The sequence below is a fragment of the Thamnophis sirtalis genome, unplaced genomic scaffold (genome assembly GCF_051295495.1).
Source record: "Thamnophis sirtalis isolate CommonGarterSnake01/CBP01778 unplaced genomic scaffold, rThaSir2_p1.2 scaffold_8, whole genome shotgun sequence".
NCBI classification, from domain to species: Eukaryota; Metazoa; Chordata; class Lepidosauria; order Squamata; family Natricidae; genus Thamnophis; species Thamnophis sirtalis.
In genome coordinates, this window is record NW_028261388.1 from 25,134,386 (window position 1) to 25,148,438 (window position 14,053).

At 39.7% G+C, this 14,053-nt stretch overlaps 1 protein-coding gene across 2 annotated transcripts in view; it reads right to left on the reverse strand.

Annotated features, from left to right (window-relative positions):
• Window positions 1-13,325, reverse strand: part of STARD13 (StAR related lipid transfer domain containing 13) — a 104,338-nt gene extending 91,013 nt beyond the window's left edge. Inside the window, exon 1 of one of the 2 annotated variants that reach the window (XM_014076489.2) lies at window positions 13,021-13,325. In XM_014076489.2, coding sequence (XP_013931964.2) covers window positions 13,021-13,144 — 124 coding nt within the window. In that variant the 5' untranslated portion in view covers window positions 13,145-13,325. Of the gene's footprint in view, window positions 1-10,577; window positions 10,599-13,020 lie in introns of those variants that run through there. The other variant, XM_087721289.1, reaches the window with a different exon arrangement.
• Between the last annotated feature and the right edge of the window lie 728 nt (window positions 13,326-14,053).

The window sequence follows — 14,053 nt, forward strand, 5'->3', positions numbered from 1 at the left end:
CCTCCCCACAGTGTTTCAAGCCTCATTCCCCAGGTGTGTCTGGTGAAAACAGGCAGGGAACTCTCCTCCTGAGTAGCCTCCTCAGTCAGGGCTGACTATGCCTTTTCTGCACTCTCCAACCCTTGGATCAGGAGGGGGTGGTCCTTGCTCCTTGTCTGAGCTCTGTCTCTCGTGTTTATCCTGCCCCTGTTCCTCCCTGCCTGCAGTCTTACTAATTCCAAAAAGTCTTGCCTGGACGGACTTTACCCTTCCCCAGTTTCCTCCATGGCCAACAGAGCTGCTCTCTCAATCGATGTCAGTTCTTGTTCCAGCTCATCTTCCCCTGCAGATTCAGACTCCGGGGGGGGGGGGATGACAACTTAGACCCTGCAAATTGAAATTGTTTAACTGACAGGGTCTGTAAAATACATTCCCTGCCTGACTAGGTGGAATGGGCCAAGGTAATGGGATGAAGACTGTTCTAGAGATAGTCAGGTGCCATGCTAGATACAGCTTTATAGGCAGAGGTGGGTTGCCAATTTTTTTACTACAGATTTGAGTGTGCTCGTGCGTGCCCCCAATGCTTCTGCACATGTGCAGAAGCATCTGGGTTGGCGGGCGAAGCCTCCTGCTGCCGCTACTACTGTTTTGGCCAATCTGGGCCAAACCAGGAGCAACCTACCTCTATTTATAGGTCATAACCAATACCTTGAATTGAACCTGAAAGCAAATTGCATTAAATGCCAATTTGCATCTTCTTTGGGCATCCAGAATTGCTCGTGTGGCTGCATTCTGCACCAATTGAAGCTTCTGGGTACTTTTCAAAGCTAGCCCCATGTAGAGTGATATCTTCTTCCATTGTAAAATCACACTGTATTTCTTTATGCATAAAGAATTGCATTAAATTGTGTCCCTTGGCACAGAACGGCCCACTGTAACAGACAGGAGTAGTCACATTCTCCATCTTTGGAGAGTTACAGTGCATTCATTCTCTGAGATTAGATGAAGAATGGTTTTTTTCAGTTAAGAAAGATACAAAAAAGTATCTTTGGATAAAAGGCAGAATCCAAGATGGATTGGGAGTTTAAATATTAGAAATGGGAATCAAGAGGACCATTATACTTGCTGTACATTTTTTGAGTACTCAGCAGAGATATTTTATGAGAGAGTCAAACTTTTCTACTTCCATTCTCATTAAGGTATTTTGAGCAGGAACTGGAAATCTAGCCCATTTAGTTCAAGTACTGTATCACAAACTTAAATTTTATCCAGACCCAATAGATAACCATCCATTTTCTGCTTGAATATATTAATCTCTCTCTATTCCAACCAATTGCTGTGGTCAAAATCTTCTAAGCTTCTAAATCTTTTAAAATTTTCTAATATATCTTCAAAATAGGGAGGACTCTTAATATAAAAGGGGAGGAAAGTTTTAGAAGGAAGAAAATGAGGGGAAAAGGTCCTTTTTGCTGTGAAAATTTTGTCAAGCCTATATTTCTGCTTGGGTTCGCAAATGCATTTCGTCTCCGAAGTTTTCCTAAGCCATTTAGGGCTGGCCCTTGTTGACTAAAGAAATACAACTACTGTATATAGTCTAATTTAGCAATGCAATCCATATGTATTCTGCCTTATACTGTAAATTTATACATTACACATCAGGGGTGGGATTGAAAATTTTTAGCAACCGGTTCTCTGTCCGGTTGCTGGCTGGGTGTGGTCATGGGGGTGTGGTCTACTGAGCTTCTTGCACCAAGGTAGGGGGGGTGTTTTCACCCTCCCCAGGCTCCAGAGGCTTTCCTCGAGCATCCAGAAGGGTGAAAATGGCCTCCCCCGTGCTCCAAAGGCCCTCTGGAGGCTGGAAACAGGCCCATTTCTGGACTTCAGGAACTTCTGGGAGGCTCATTTTTCGCACTCCCAGAGCCTGTGTGTGGGACCAGTTCTTACCTGGCATTAGGAATGGGCCGCGTGAAGACTCCTGGGAGGAAAGGCATGGGGTGGGCGGGGCTAGCGAGTTCTTCCAACTACCAGTTCGGCAAACCAGATGCAAAATTACCATCGGATTCTCCCAAACCGGTCCGAACAGGCTGAATTCCACCCCTGATTACACCGAGTAAGAGAACTACAACTGCTACTGCCTTAGCCTTCTGTATCTCAGCTTCTTTATAAAATATGTAGTACCTCATGAAAAAAGGCAAGTAAATGCTGTGTTATAAAAGTAGCCATATGGAAATGTAAGTAGAAGAACAAAGAATAAAAATAAATTGCTAAATGCTAGTATTGGAAACATATAAATATACTGGAAGAGAATGAAATTTTTGTGCTGTTTTTTCCTGTAAGAACAGAAAATAAAAAAATAAGATGATTGAACACATGAATTTGGCCGTGAGAAAGGCATCTTCTTGTCACTGCTTGTTAATGCCATTCTCAGAAACTCTCTTAACACCTTCTATTTGTTTTATTCCAACAGCCATGCATAGACAAAGGAAGTTATTTTGAGGGCATGTTGTCTCTTTGTCATTTGGATAATGTTTTCTACATGGAGGTTATTTTAGACGCCAAAGGGAGAAAGGAGAGAAAACAGCTGCTGAAGAAAACTCATTTCATTCCATCCAATTTTCTCTGCTGCTGTTTTGTTCTGATCAAAGAATGTTGGTTGTACAAAGTAAAACTAATTACCAGGCATTTGGGGCATTTCCTTCTTTTGCCTGAATGAACACCTCTATCATTTCAAGACATGCTTGCTTAAATTTACATTCTCTAATCTTTCCTTTGGATGTAGGCTATGCCAAATGTCCACCTTGAGGAAGCATGGTCAGCTAGACGGTAGAGTTATTTGTTAATAGAGGTGGAGGTAAATTCAAAGCCCTGCTAGAGTCCATTTGATTGAATACACTAGACTAACTTCAGAGTTACCCCTTGTTTTGTTGGAAAGAGTGGCTGTTAGTTACGAATCTGCAATTGGTTTTCTTATAGGGAAAGATAAAAATCTGCTTTAAAATGGCTCTCAAAATGAGGCTAAATAAAATAGCAATAGCAATAGCAATAGCAGTTAGACTTATATACCGCTTCATAGGGCTTTCAGCCCTCTCTAAGCGGTTTACAGAGTCAGCATATCGCCCCCACAGTCTGGGTCCTCATTTCACCCACCTCGGAAGGGTGGAAGGCTGAGTCAACCTTGAGCTGGTGAGATTAGAACTGCTGAACTGCAGATAACAGTCAGCTGAAGTGGCCTGCAGTACTGCACCCTAACCACTGCACCAACTCGGCTCTGATGAGGTATAATCAATTACCTTGAGATGCTAATAGAAATCCAGTTTTTGGGAAAGTTCTGGACAGACCATATAGGACAAGAATTTTTTTTATCATTTACAGTCGTCAGTTTTTATGTTTTATAGACTCAGACAATGAGAATTATTCCAGCATGAATCCCTGCAGACCTGCCTGCCAGTCCGGGAAGCCATTCAAGCCTATATCTGATTAGAGAAATAGTGCCTGTTCTAGAATGGAGTATGAGTGCCTTAGAAGGACACAGTGGCTCAGTGGCTAAGATGCTGAGCTTGTCAATCAGAAAAGTAGGCAGTTCAGTGGTTTGAATCCCTAGCGCCGCGTAAGAAAGTGAGCTCTTGTTACTTGTCCCAGCTTCTGCCAACGTAGCAGTTCGAAAGCACATAAAAATGCAAGTAGAAAAATAGGAACCACTTTGGTGGGAAGGTAACAGCGTTCTGTCCACCTTTGGTGTTTAGACATGCCAGTCACATGACCACAGAGACATCTTCGGACAGTGTTGGCTCTTTGGCTTTGAAACGGAGATGAGCACCGCCCCCTAGAGTTGGGAACAACTAGCACATACCTTTAGCTTTACCTTATGAGTGCCTTAAATTGGAATACAATACATAAATGACTCTTGAACAAGTGGCAATGCACAACTCCTTTGTATTTCAGGAATACAAGTAAAGTTACTTTTTCATTATGGTCATAATCATGAAAATTCACTAAATGAGGCATTTGTTAAAAGAGGACTACCTGTACAGTTATGACTTATGACAGTTCACTTAGTGACCGTTTGAAAGTACAATAACACTGAAAAAAGTGACTTATAACCATTTTCCCCACTTATGACTGTTGCAGCATCCTTATGATCATGTCATTTATATTCAGATGCTTTGACAATTGAGTCACATTTATGACGGTTGCAGGGTCCTGGGGTCACCTTTGCAACTTCTGACAAGCAAAGTTAATGGGGAAATCAGAGTCACTTAACAACCATGTTACTAACAACAGCAGTGATTCACTTAACAAATGTGGCAGAGAAGTCATAAAATGGGACAAAACTCATTTAACAAATTTCTCACTTAGCAACCTAAATTTTGGGCTCAATTGTGGTCCTAATTTGAGGACTATCTATATTCTTTCACAATAGCTACTTACTTTTGAACACACATTCACACTCATTCAGTGCTCTTCTATTCTTCATGCAATATCCTCTTTTTAGGTTGTTCATCTCCAGTGCACTCAACTTTTATGTTTCAGCTGATATACCTGACTCTCATTTTCACATAATAAAGCAGGCAAAAGGACATTCTCATACACAGCTATTTTCACTTATTTCAACAAACATTTATTCTTCATAACTAATCATATTTACCACCTGCTGTCTACGAGCACTTATCTTCTTCCAATTTATCTGCCTATTAGTAAATATTCTACTACGGTACCCATATGCATTTACTTGCTTTACTTTTTTTGCTATTTATGTACATTTTCAATTGCTTATTCAATTTTCTTTGTCATGTCAGCAATCCATACTTCTCTTGTCACATTCAGCAACCAATCATCAATGCCATATTTGTGTAAAACTTTCCATAATTCAATCTATTCATTTTATCATATGTTTTCTCTATATCAATACAATATAAACATTTTTCAATGATTTGCTGAACCTTGCAGTGGATAATAAATCCAATGAATTAATGTGTATGTAACGTTTGTTTCAATACCACTCTGAAGTGTCACCACCAATCCTCTGCAAATATCTAAAATACTTTTCCCATCATTCCCTCATTTCCATTTCATTCTAAATCATTCTAATGTATTTATTTTTAATTCCTTTCACTATCTCCGTGACTCCTTGTTTCGCTCAAGAATAACTGCTTGGAAATAATTACTATTAGAATCAATGAAGCTTTCAAGTGAAAAGGTTTAGGTATACAATGCAATATACTGATGGATTGATTATGTGCCATCAGTCAGCTTTGATTCTGAACAACCACACAGATAGACCTTTTCCAGGATAAGTGCAGCATGTATAAACCACCAATTCACTATGCAGTGCTTAAGTGCCTCAATGGAAAATAGGGGCAAGGCAACTTAAAACATTGAAAGAGGAAATGGAAGAATCTGTATCCCCTTTTATCTAAAGCTATATTTAATAGAAGGCATATACTATCTCTATCTCTCCATCCATCCATCCATCCATCCATCCATCCATCCATCCATATATCTTAGGTTTGGTTTAAAATAGAAGCAGATCCCCCCCCCCAACCAATCTCCTATTTTAATAGCCCTAAACTTTCCAAAATCACACAATGAAATTTGCTGTCAAAACATTTTTCCCTTCTTCTTCATTAGCCCCAAACAACATATGAGGTCAACACATTATTGATCATTGGGAAGTATAACAGATGCATCATATTGGAATTCAGTATTTCATCTTATGTGATTCAACCTGCCCTCTACCAGGAACTAAACTTTGGGCATTTGTACATTATACAATGCACCCATCTCTATAAGCTTAGCAAAAAGCTTGTAGCAGGAGCAATATGAATATGGATTATCTGTAAGTGGTATATACTTTTCTCATTTTGAACTTCCAACCTAGATAGATAGAGCTATTACCTGATATCATGCTCTCAATCATAAAAATTCAATAATTCCCATATACCCATGGGGGAACTTTTTCAGTAAATATCCCAATGCTTTTACCATCAGGATGCAGTATACAACTGTGTGGCTCACATCTGGTAGGCAACCCAGGCTCTTTTATTCTGTCAAATCACTCACTCATTTTAGCCATCAGAAAATTATTCTAAAGTACCTTACTATACTTTAGCTATCAGTTGATGGCACAGAGATTTTTAAAATGAAAGGAAATGGAAAAGTAAATTTTAAAAAAAAGTTGAAGGAAAAGCAAAAGCAATACACTGTGGTTGAAATAGCCCTAAACATGAGATTGAACTGAGTCACCCTGTAAAATGAGCAATCTCCAAATTTGACAAACAAAGAACAAACTGATATCAGAATCCATTCTAGTTCTACCACTGCACTGAATAGGTCAAAAGTATTAGTATCTGAATAGCCGATTCCACTGCAGGAAAATGAGAGCCTTAAATGAACTATCAGTTCCGAATAGCAAGACTAGCAGAAAAGAGACTGAGAGACCTTTAACCCTTTCTTGTCATCTAGCATCTGCCACCTGACAGTCCTAATTAAGCTTCTGTTAGGCTGAATTCACCTACATTATGTTTAATCTCACTTTCCAGTACTTTTTCAAAAAAGCAAAATCAACATGAAAAGCTCTACTTTTTCCTCCTTTGGTAACATCAGGTCATCAGTAACATCAGCTCATATTTTCTCTTCAGTCCTCAGATGTCTAATGATGACATATGACCCTTTCTTCCAACCTATATCTTCCAAGTAGTACAAATAGTGATACACTCAAAATATTATGTTTTCTGCAGGCAGAACAAAAGCGGATGAAAATGTCGCATTGTTGATAATTTACTGTATTGCACTTTAGATGAAGGAAATTGTGCTTGTTGTCCTTCAATATCATAATTTTACCATAAATTGAAAACACAAAATTCCTCCACTTATTCCATTTAGATTCCTTGCCAAGTACATTTTTGTATATTAACTGCACATACATTTTCTCCCCTTCTTGGCATTTTCCCACCAGTACAGTCTGCTTCTTTCAGATCAATTGAGTGTTGATCTATTGATGTGTCAGGAATTGACTGACTGGCTTGTCACCTGAACCTTATATCATGTGCTAAGAGACAGTGATTGGCTAAAGTCACCCAGCTGGCTTACATGCCTAAGGCAGGACCAGAACTCACAGTCTCCTGATGCTTGGTGCCTTACCATTTAGACCAAACTGGCTCTTAATTAGGCACATATATATATATATATATATATTATTGATTAAGGTTCGGGCTTTAGTGATAAAGGTTTGGGCTCAGTCATTATTCTTCCTTCTATTCTGTAAGGTCAGATATATTTACATATTTCAACTAACCTTAATGTAATACTGTATATTATCTCCAGGCTGATGCATGCTGCAATAAGTGTTAAGTATTCTAGCAGGGGCACACGGCATTTTTAGCTTGAGGGCATCAGCTTGGGAGGCATGCCAGGGATTGCACTCCTCCTTGATACAAGTACAGCCAAGACAGAACTGGGCAGGGCCAGGACTAAAATTAAATTTAATTAATGCAATCTAATAATTTCCCCTTCATCACATTACAAATGATAACTTAGTGGTAACATTTGGAAAGGCTCAGCGTCATTACTCTGCTAAATCATAAGCTTTCCCTTTTTTAGAAAAGAGGACAAAAAGATAATTTGCTAAGGCTAAATTGATGCTCACATACATTTGCTGATTTCTCTTTCCAACCCGGTCTTTTGCATCACTTCCTAAGCCATTCCAGATACCCCATTAATGCTTTTTTGTAGGTAGTAAAAGGGGATTAGAACACGGTTTGTCTGATGAGTGTTCTGTCCATTTTATTTTGCATCCAAAACAAAACCATGAAATACTGAACATGTAATTGATTTAACCCTTGTTCAAAAAGTCTTTCATTTCTGTTATACTAAATCTGCTTTTAGGTAGTATACACAAACAATTCATTATTTAACTTTAATCTATCACAGGTATAAACAGTAGCTTCCCCTACGTGGGGAGAGCACAGTTTGGCTTTCATTTAGCATGAATTACTAATGATGTTTTGTTGCGTCCTGAATTTTGGGGGTCCCCGCATCCCAGTGTTTGCAGCCTTAAATAAATAAGTTAAACTAATGAGACATCAGTGACCCAGGTTATATCTGAGCCAGAAAAGATGAACAACTACATAGGCATTAGAATAGTATTGTTTGTATGTCTTACCTGTCCTGTTCATTTTCCAGTTCTCCTAGCACCACCGTTCCTCCTTTCAGTCCTTTAAGCTCTTCTTTGCTATCCCCTAAACACTTCTTCATTACTCAGTAACTTTCTTGAAATATGATTATAGAAAGTGGAGCTTTTTCTTTTGTTGAATTGTTTAAAAAGTTATTATTATGTCATATCTGTGAATATCTGTGGCATGTTATTAATCACTGACCTTTTGGTGATCAGGACAATTCTGATAGGATTGAACCTCCCACATACATTCTCTAGCTGTTTGCATGAAAGCACTTAATCATAAGTAATCTTTTTCTTCCCAGAAGCACCCAAGATTATATAATGAGACTCTTTCAGAAGATCTCTCTTGGACAAAGGGCGTCTATTTTTCCCACTGATGTGACAAGGAATTCACACACTAAATTCCAATTGAAGTTAACCAGAGTTAGTAGCTTTCCAAGTCCCCAGTGTATCAAGCAGAAAACAGAACAAAATATTCATGGTTGGCTTCCTGAAAACATATGGATATAATTGAGTATGGTATGTAGGAGGGTATGTACACAGAGTTCACGATGATGAATAACATGTTTTAAGTACACAGCTCCCACGTTCCCTGTTGAAAATGGTGTCCACTATGAAATAGTTTTTCATTTTTTATGTGAGCAGCTAAATGGCTGAAAAGAATGGTTTTACCTGTTCTGTTTGCATTTATTAAAAAGTCAAAGAACATATAAAATATGAACAGAAAGAAAACAAATCAATGTCAATAAGATCCAGGCAGTTAATCAAGGAGATATTAAAAGTATACATTTTTTTGATAATATTTACCTTTTAATATGGATTTTTGTATTTTATATGGTTGTTTTATATATTTGTTGTTTTACTGGATTGTTGTATGCTGCCCAGAATAGCTTTTTGTGTGATGAGTAAATTTGATTAGTAAATAAGTAACATTAAAGACAAATATGAATGGATTGCACATTTATTAATTCCTTTGTAACTTACATACATTCTGTACTCTTATTAAGTCTTTTCAAAAATTATGGGTCATCCATGTCTACTGATATGGCTAGAAATGCAAATGAAAATCTATTGGGACTTGTAACTCCTTCCAAAGGAGTCTTAGTGCATTATGTGGCTCGCTATTATACTTTGCACATCAAAAAAATCATGTAAAAAACAATTTTAGTGTAGAAAGTAAGACATCAAACTAAAAACTGGCTAAAAGGCTATGAGTTCTAGTCCCACATTAGGCACAAAATGTGCACATGCACACTCATTCACAATGTGCAGAATATCTGAAACATGAGTGGTATTAAGTATTTCTTGTGGGAAGGATTCTTTTGATACTCTTCCTTCACATTGTGATTCTGATATCATCTCAATGCATGTAATACCATAATAGATAATTTTCATATAAAAGTTAAGTTTTTTTATTTTTTAGATCTTTTTAAGTTAAATAAAAGAGTATTTTGTTAACTTATCATGAAATGTACGTATGTCCTAAGGATATTTTCACAGGAATTATTTCAATATATCCTAAATATCTATTTGTGTATATGTAGAGTTTCTGACAAATAGGTTAAGGGCTCAAATTACATTTAACAATAGTTGATTCATGTTTAAATATAACATGACTGGAGTGACGAACTATGAAATTAAAATTCAGTGCTACAATGAAAGTGTAATGTGTGAAACCAAGGAAAAGAACGTCCTCCTTGCAGAATAAATTTAGCTTGAAAGTAGTATGCATTCCACTCAGGGAGAAGGAGAAGCAATTTTGAAAGGAAATTGGTCAGGACTTTCTAAAAAAGAGATAGCTACATGTAGTTCTAATGAAGGAAAAAACAACAACTAAAAGAAGGTATCAAAAGAAACCAGTTCATCTCAAGAAAAAGTGTTGTGAAGATACATACCGTATTTTTCTGTGTATAAGAGTATACTTTTTCTTTAAAACTTTACCTAAAAATGGAGAGGCGTCTTATACATGGGGGTCCAAGAGGAGAACCGCAGTTGCGAAATTGCCGATACCTTATCTCTGCAAACTAGCCACACTAGCTAAACTTCCAATTTCTTAAAATACTGATTTGTGAATTTTGGGTAAGAAAAGTGGGTGTGGGGGTGTTCCTATACATGGGGGTGTCTGATAGATGGAAAAATGCAGTACATACATACATACATACTGCGCCCGCGCACATACACACACACTACACACACACATATACAAAAGTGGTGAAGTACCAAATGGCTGGTCAGCAAAAAAGGATAAAAGGAGAATACAGAAAACTACTTGATCAATCAGTCTGAAGGTGATCTTGGGAAATAATCTAAAGCAGATCATACAGAGGTTTATTTGTAAACCTAAGTAGCACATGTATTAACATTGGAAAAATACGAAGATAAACACAGATTTGAACATATCAGGCCATTGGCCCCAGGATACCTTGGGGACTGTCTTCTCCAGAAGAATCTGTCCAGCATGTACACACTTGCAATGAAGGAATGCTGAAGGTCCAGTCCCTATGAGAAGTCAAGAGAAAATGGATCTAAGGGCAGAGTCCTTGTATGTTGGGGACATAACTTGCCTCCATTCATTTTCTCTAAGGCAGTTCTATTTTATTTGAATGGTCATTTGGAGGTGGGTTGCTGTAATAACCAGGCATCCATGTTTATCTTTAAGGTTTTTTTTTTAAGGAAATGTTCATTATGCTTTTATTCTATTGTAAACTGCAAGAGTTGTTTGAGCTGGAGTAGGATAAAAATACTTACAGTATAAACAACAATTTTGGTAATTACTATTGGTCAGTGGTACTCGGACCAAGTCTTATCAGGTGAATCTTATGTGTTTTAATCCAATAGAAACTTGAAAATAAATGATATAAAAAGGGTCAGGATTGTGCTGGTCTGTCTCTCTGACCAATCCCCCTTCCACCACCCGTGTTTGTGCTGAAACTGAACAAAATGGAGCCAAAGCCAGCAAAAGAAAGCTCAAGTTTGAAAATGAGTTTGTGTGTGGTATGTCTGTGTGTGTGTGTGTGTGTGTGTGTGTGTGTGTGTGTGTGTAGTAACTTTGACCGATGTGAACTACTCTATTCTAGGCCCCTTCCTTCTTTGTTCCCATTCATCTCATCATGATCCAAAGTAGGGACTATTTTTAAAACATTGACAAGACTCTTTTTGTTGTCTTGAGTGGAAAATTTCCTTTAATAGGAAGCTATTTAATATATTTTGATTTATCAACACATCTTTTTATATTTTACATTATGATATTTTGCCTGCTTCTAGTTTATGCAAACTTGCAAAACAAGAAACTGAGATTATTTTGTCACGTGTGTCTGCAACTATCTAAACACCACAGGCTGAAAAGAAAGACAAACTTTGATTTGGAAGCAGAAAATTGAATTTTTAAAAAAGGCAAATAAAATTGGATCAGGCAAGAGGAATAACTAGTGTAGTTAAGAGAAAAAAGGACAAGAATGTTATAGAATAAGAAGCTCAAAGATAAATGTGTTGATCTGTGAGGTTTCAAAAACAAATTGAAGTTGGTTCAGCAGCTCTTCCTAGTCAGTGATATACACGGGTGGGGTTCCCACCAAACAATCCAAAGCTATAGAAGGTTTAGAACAGGGCATTACACAAGTGCATAACCCACATGTGGGGTGACAGAAGGACAGGAATTCAAGATTGTCAACTGAAGCAAATAATTTCAAAATAACAGGCAAATGTATCAAAAGTCCAACTTCATGTTTCATGGATAGTGTTGTTAGTTGCGAAGTCGTGTCCGACCCATTGCAACCCCATGGACAACTTTCCTCCAGGCCTTCCTGTCCTCTACCATCCATTTATGGATATATAGAGACTTATCCAACTTCATTCTTAACTGTCCTGGCTACACAGAAATTACTCCTCAACAAATAATTCCAGAATGTGACCATCCTTATATAGGGACTGCACCTCCTCAATACTCAAATTCTGGGAAAGGTGATTTAATTCAGGTTTTCTCTGAATTTCCCCCAAAAGGAGATGGGTAGCTAGAGTCATACAGAGCCCAGCCTAGATTATTGGAGAAAAACTATGGTAACAACAACAAAAACCGGTTGCACCCTTTTTGTGAGCTGCAGCTTTATGCCTTTTAATGAACATTTCTAATGGGGGGGGGGGAGTGCTGCCAGACTGAATGTTCAGAGGTGGTACTAAAACAAGACCAGAGGAAAGTAGCAGATTCCTCACACACATATATAACATACATTTTAGTGTCAGCAGGTAGTAAATATACCCTTTGAATTGAGGAAAATGTAATAATAAGCCGACTAACCAAAGATTTACCTTACTATTCCTGCCCAAAGATCCAGGGTGTCCTAAAACCCGCTGCTAGATTTCTACTCCTCCATGCCAGAGCAGCGCAGAGTCATCTCCGCTTTGTAAACCACGCAGCGACAGCGTAGCGGGTAGCCCTCTACAACGCCTCGGCCGAGACTGACAAATTCGACCTGACTCCCCTCCCTCCCTCCCCGCACTTAGGTGAAAAGGCTGCGATGTGCCGACTCAGTGTAAACCGCTTAGAGAGGGCTGTGTAAAAAGCGGTATCTAAGTCGAAGTGCTACTGCTATTCGACTGGCCAGGGTTGGCTCGCTCCCCGGGTTTCTGAACGTTTTCAAGATAGCAAGCAAGATTTCCTCAAGGAAATCGCCACGGCAGGTAAGGCAAAAGCCAAACCCCGCGGGGGTCCTTGCCCCGCAACTCTCCCGCCGCCCAACACAGCGGAGGCTGGAAGGAAACAGGTAACGCGACCTCGCGGCGCACCGCGGCTCCGCCTGAGGCTTAGCAGGAACCTGGGCTGCTGCCCCGTTGCGCATGTAAGGAGCAGCGGACTGACCCCGACTGACCTGTCAGCCGCCTCTCGCCCAGGCTTTTCCAAAGTAAATCCCAAGCTTTGGACGTGGAGTCCCGGAGCTGCTCGCTGAAAGTCCTCCTGAGCTGAGCTTTAGCAGCTCGCCTCCTCCAGCTCATCCTAGCAGCCTCCGCCTCGCATGTCCGACGCGCCGGTTCCGCTGTCGAGTCCCGGAGACGCTCAGCCGCTCAAGCAGATCCCCGACGCCTCACTCCAGCCAACGGCGGCCGCCCAGATTTCGCGGCAAGCTTCCTTCGCGGCTGGTTGGCGGCTGGCCCGGGCTCTGGAGTCTCGCCAGGGCGCCGGGTAGTTGTTCGGCGCGGCTGGGTTCCTCAGTACCTCTCCGCTTCTCCTCTCTCGGCTGCGCTCTCCGGTCGCCTCCTTCCAGCGCCTCTTGAGGAAACCGCCCCCGAAGGGGTCGCTGCCATAGTGGCTGTCGTCCTTTCCTTTAAGCAAGGGCCTCGCGCCAGTCCCTGTCCGAAATTCTCTCCTCCTACCGGGCAGAAAGCTGCGCTGGAGCGTGGGACCCAATCTTAGAAGTTTTAGCCTTCTTTCTTGGTTAGAAATGTCCCCAAACTCCCAAAGGTGCTTTTTCAAAAGGCAACTGGACTTTGTTGTTGTTGTTTTCCTTGAAGACTGTTTAGCTTCTCATCCAAGAAGCTTCTTCGGTTCCCCAAACTCAAGATTCACAATACAAATCGCCCAGAGATCAGAGAGGGCAGGTCTGGGCCTATATTTAGTGAGGGGTCAACAGCCCTTTCTCGCCATACGTTCAAGGGCCCAATTATAAATATTCTGGAAGCAACAACCAACCAAAAATAACTAGAAATTCAGGAAATGTCATGTGAAAGCAGAAAGATCCCGTGAAATTAATTTCTGGTGATTTGGTCCATTCTTTTTTAAAAGTCAAGTTAATTCTTAAAATTCAATCTTAGGATACCAGTCAAGAAATTATACTATGGCCCTTATCTTATTGGCATGTAAAGTATTATAGGAAGTTAGCACCCACCCTTCTCCTATAAGAATGA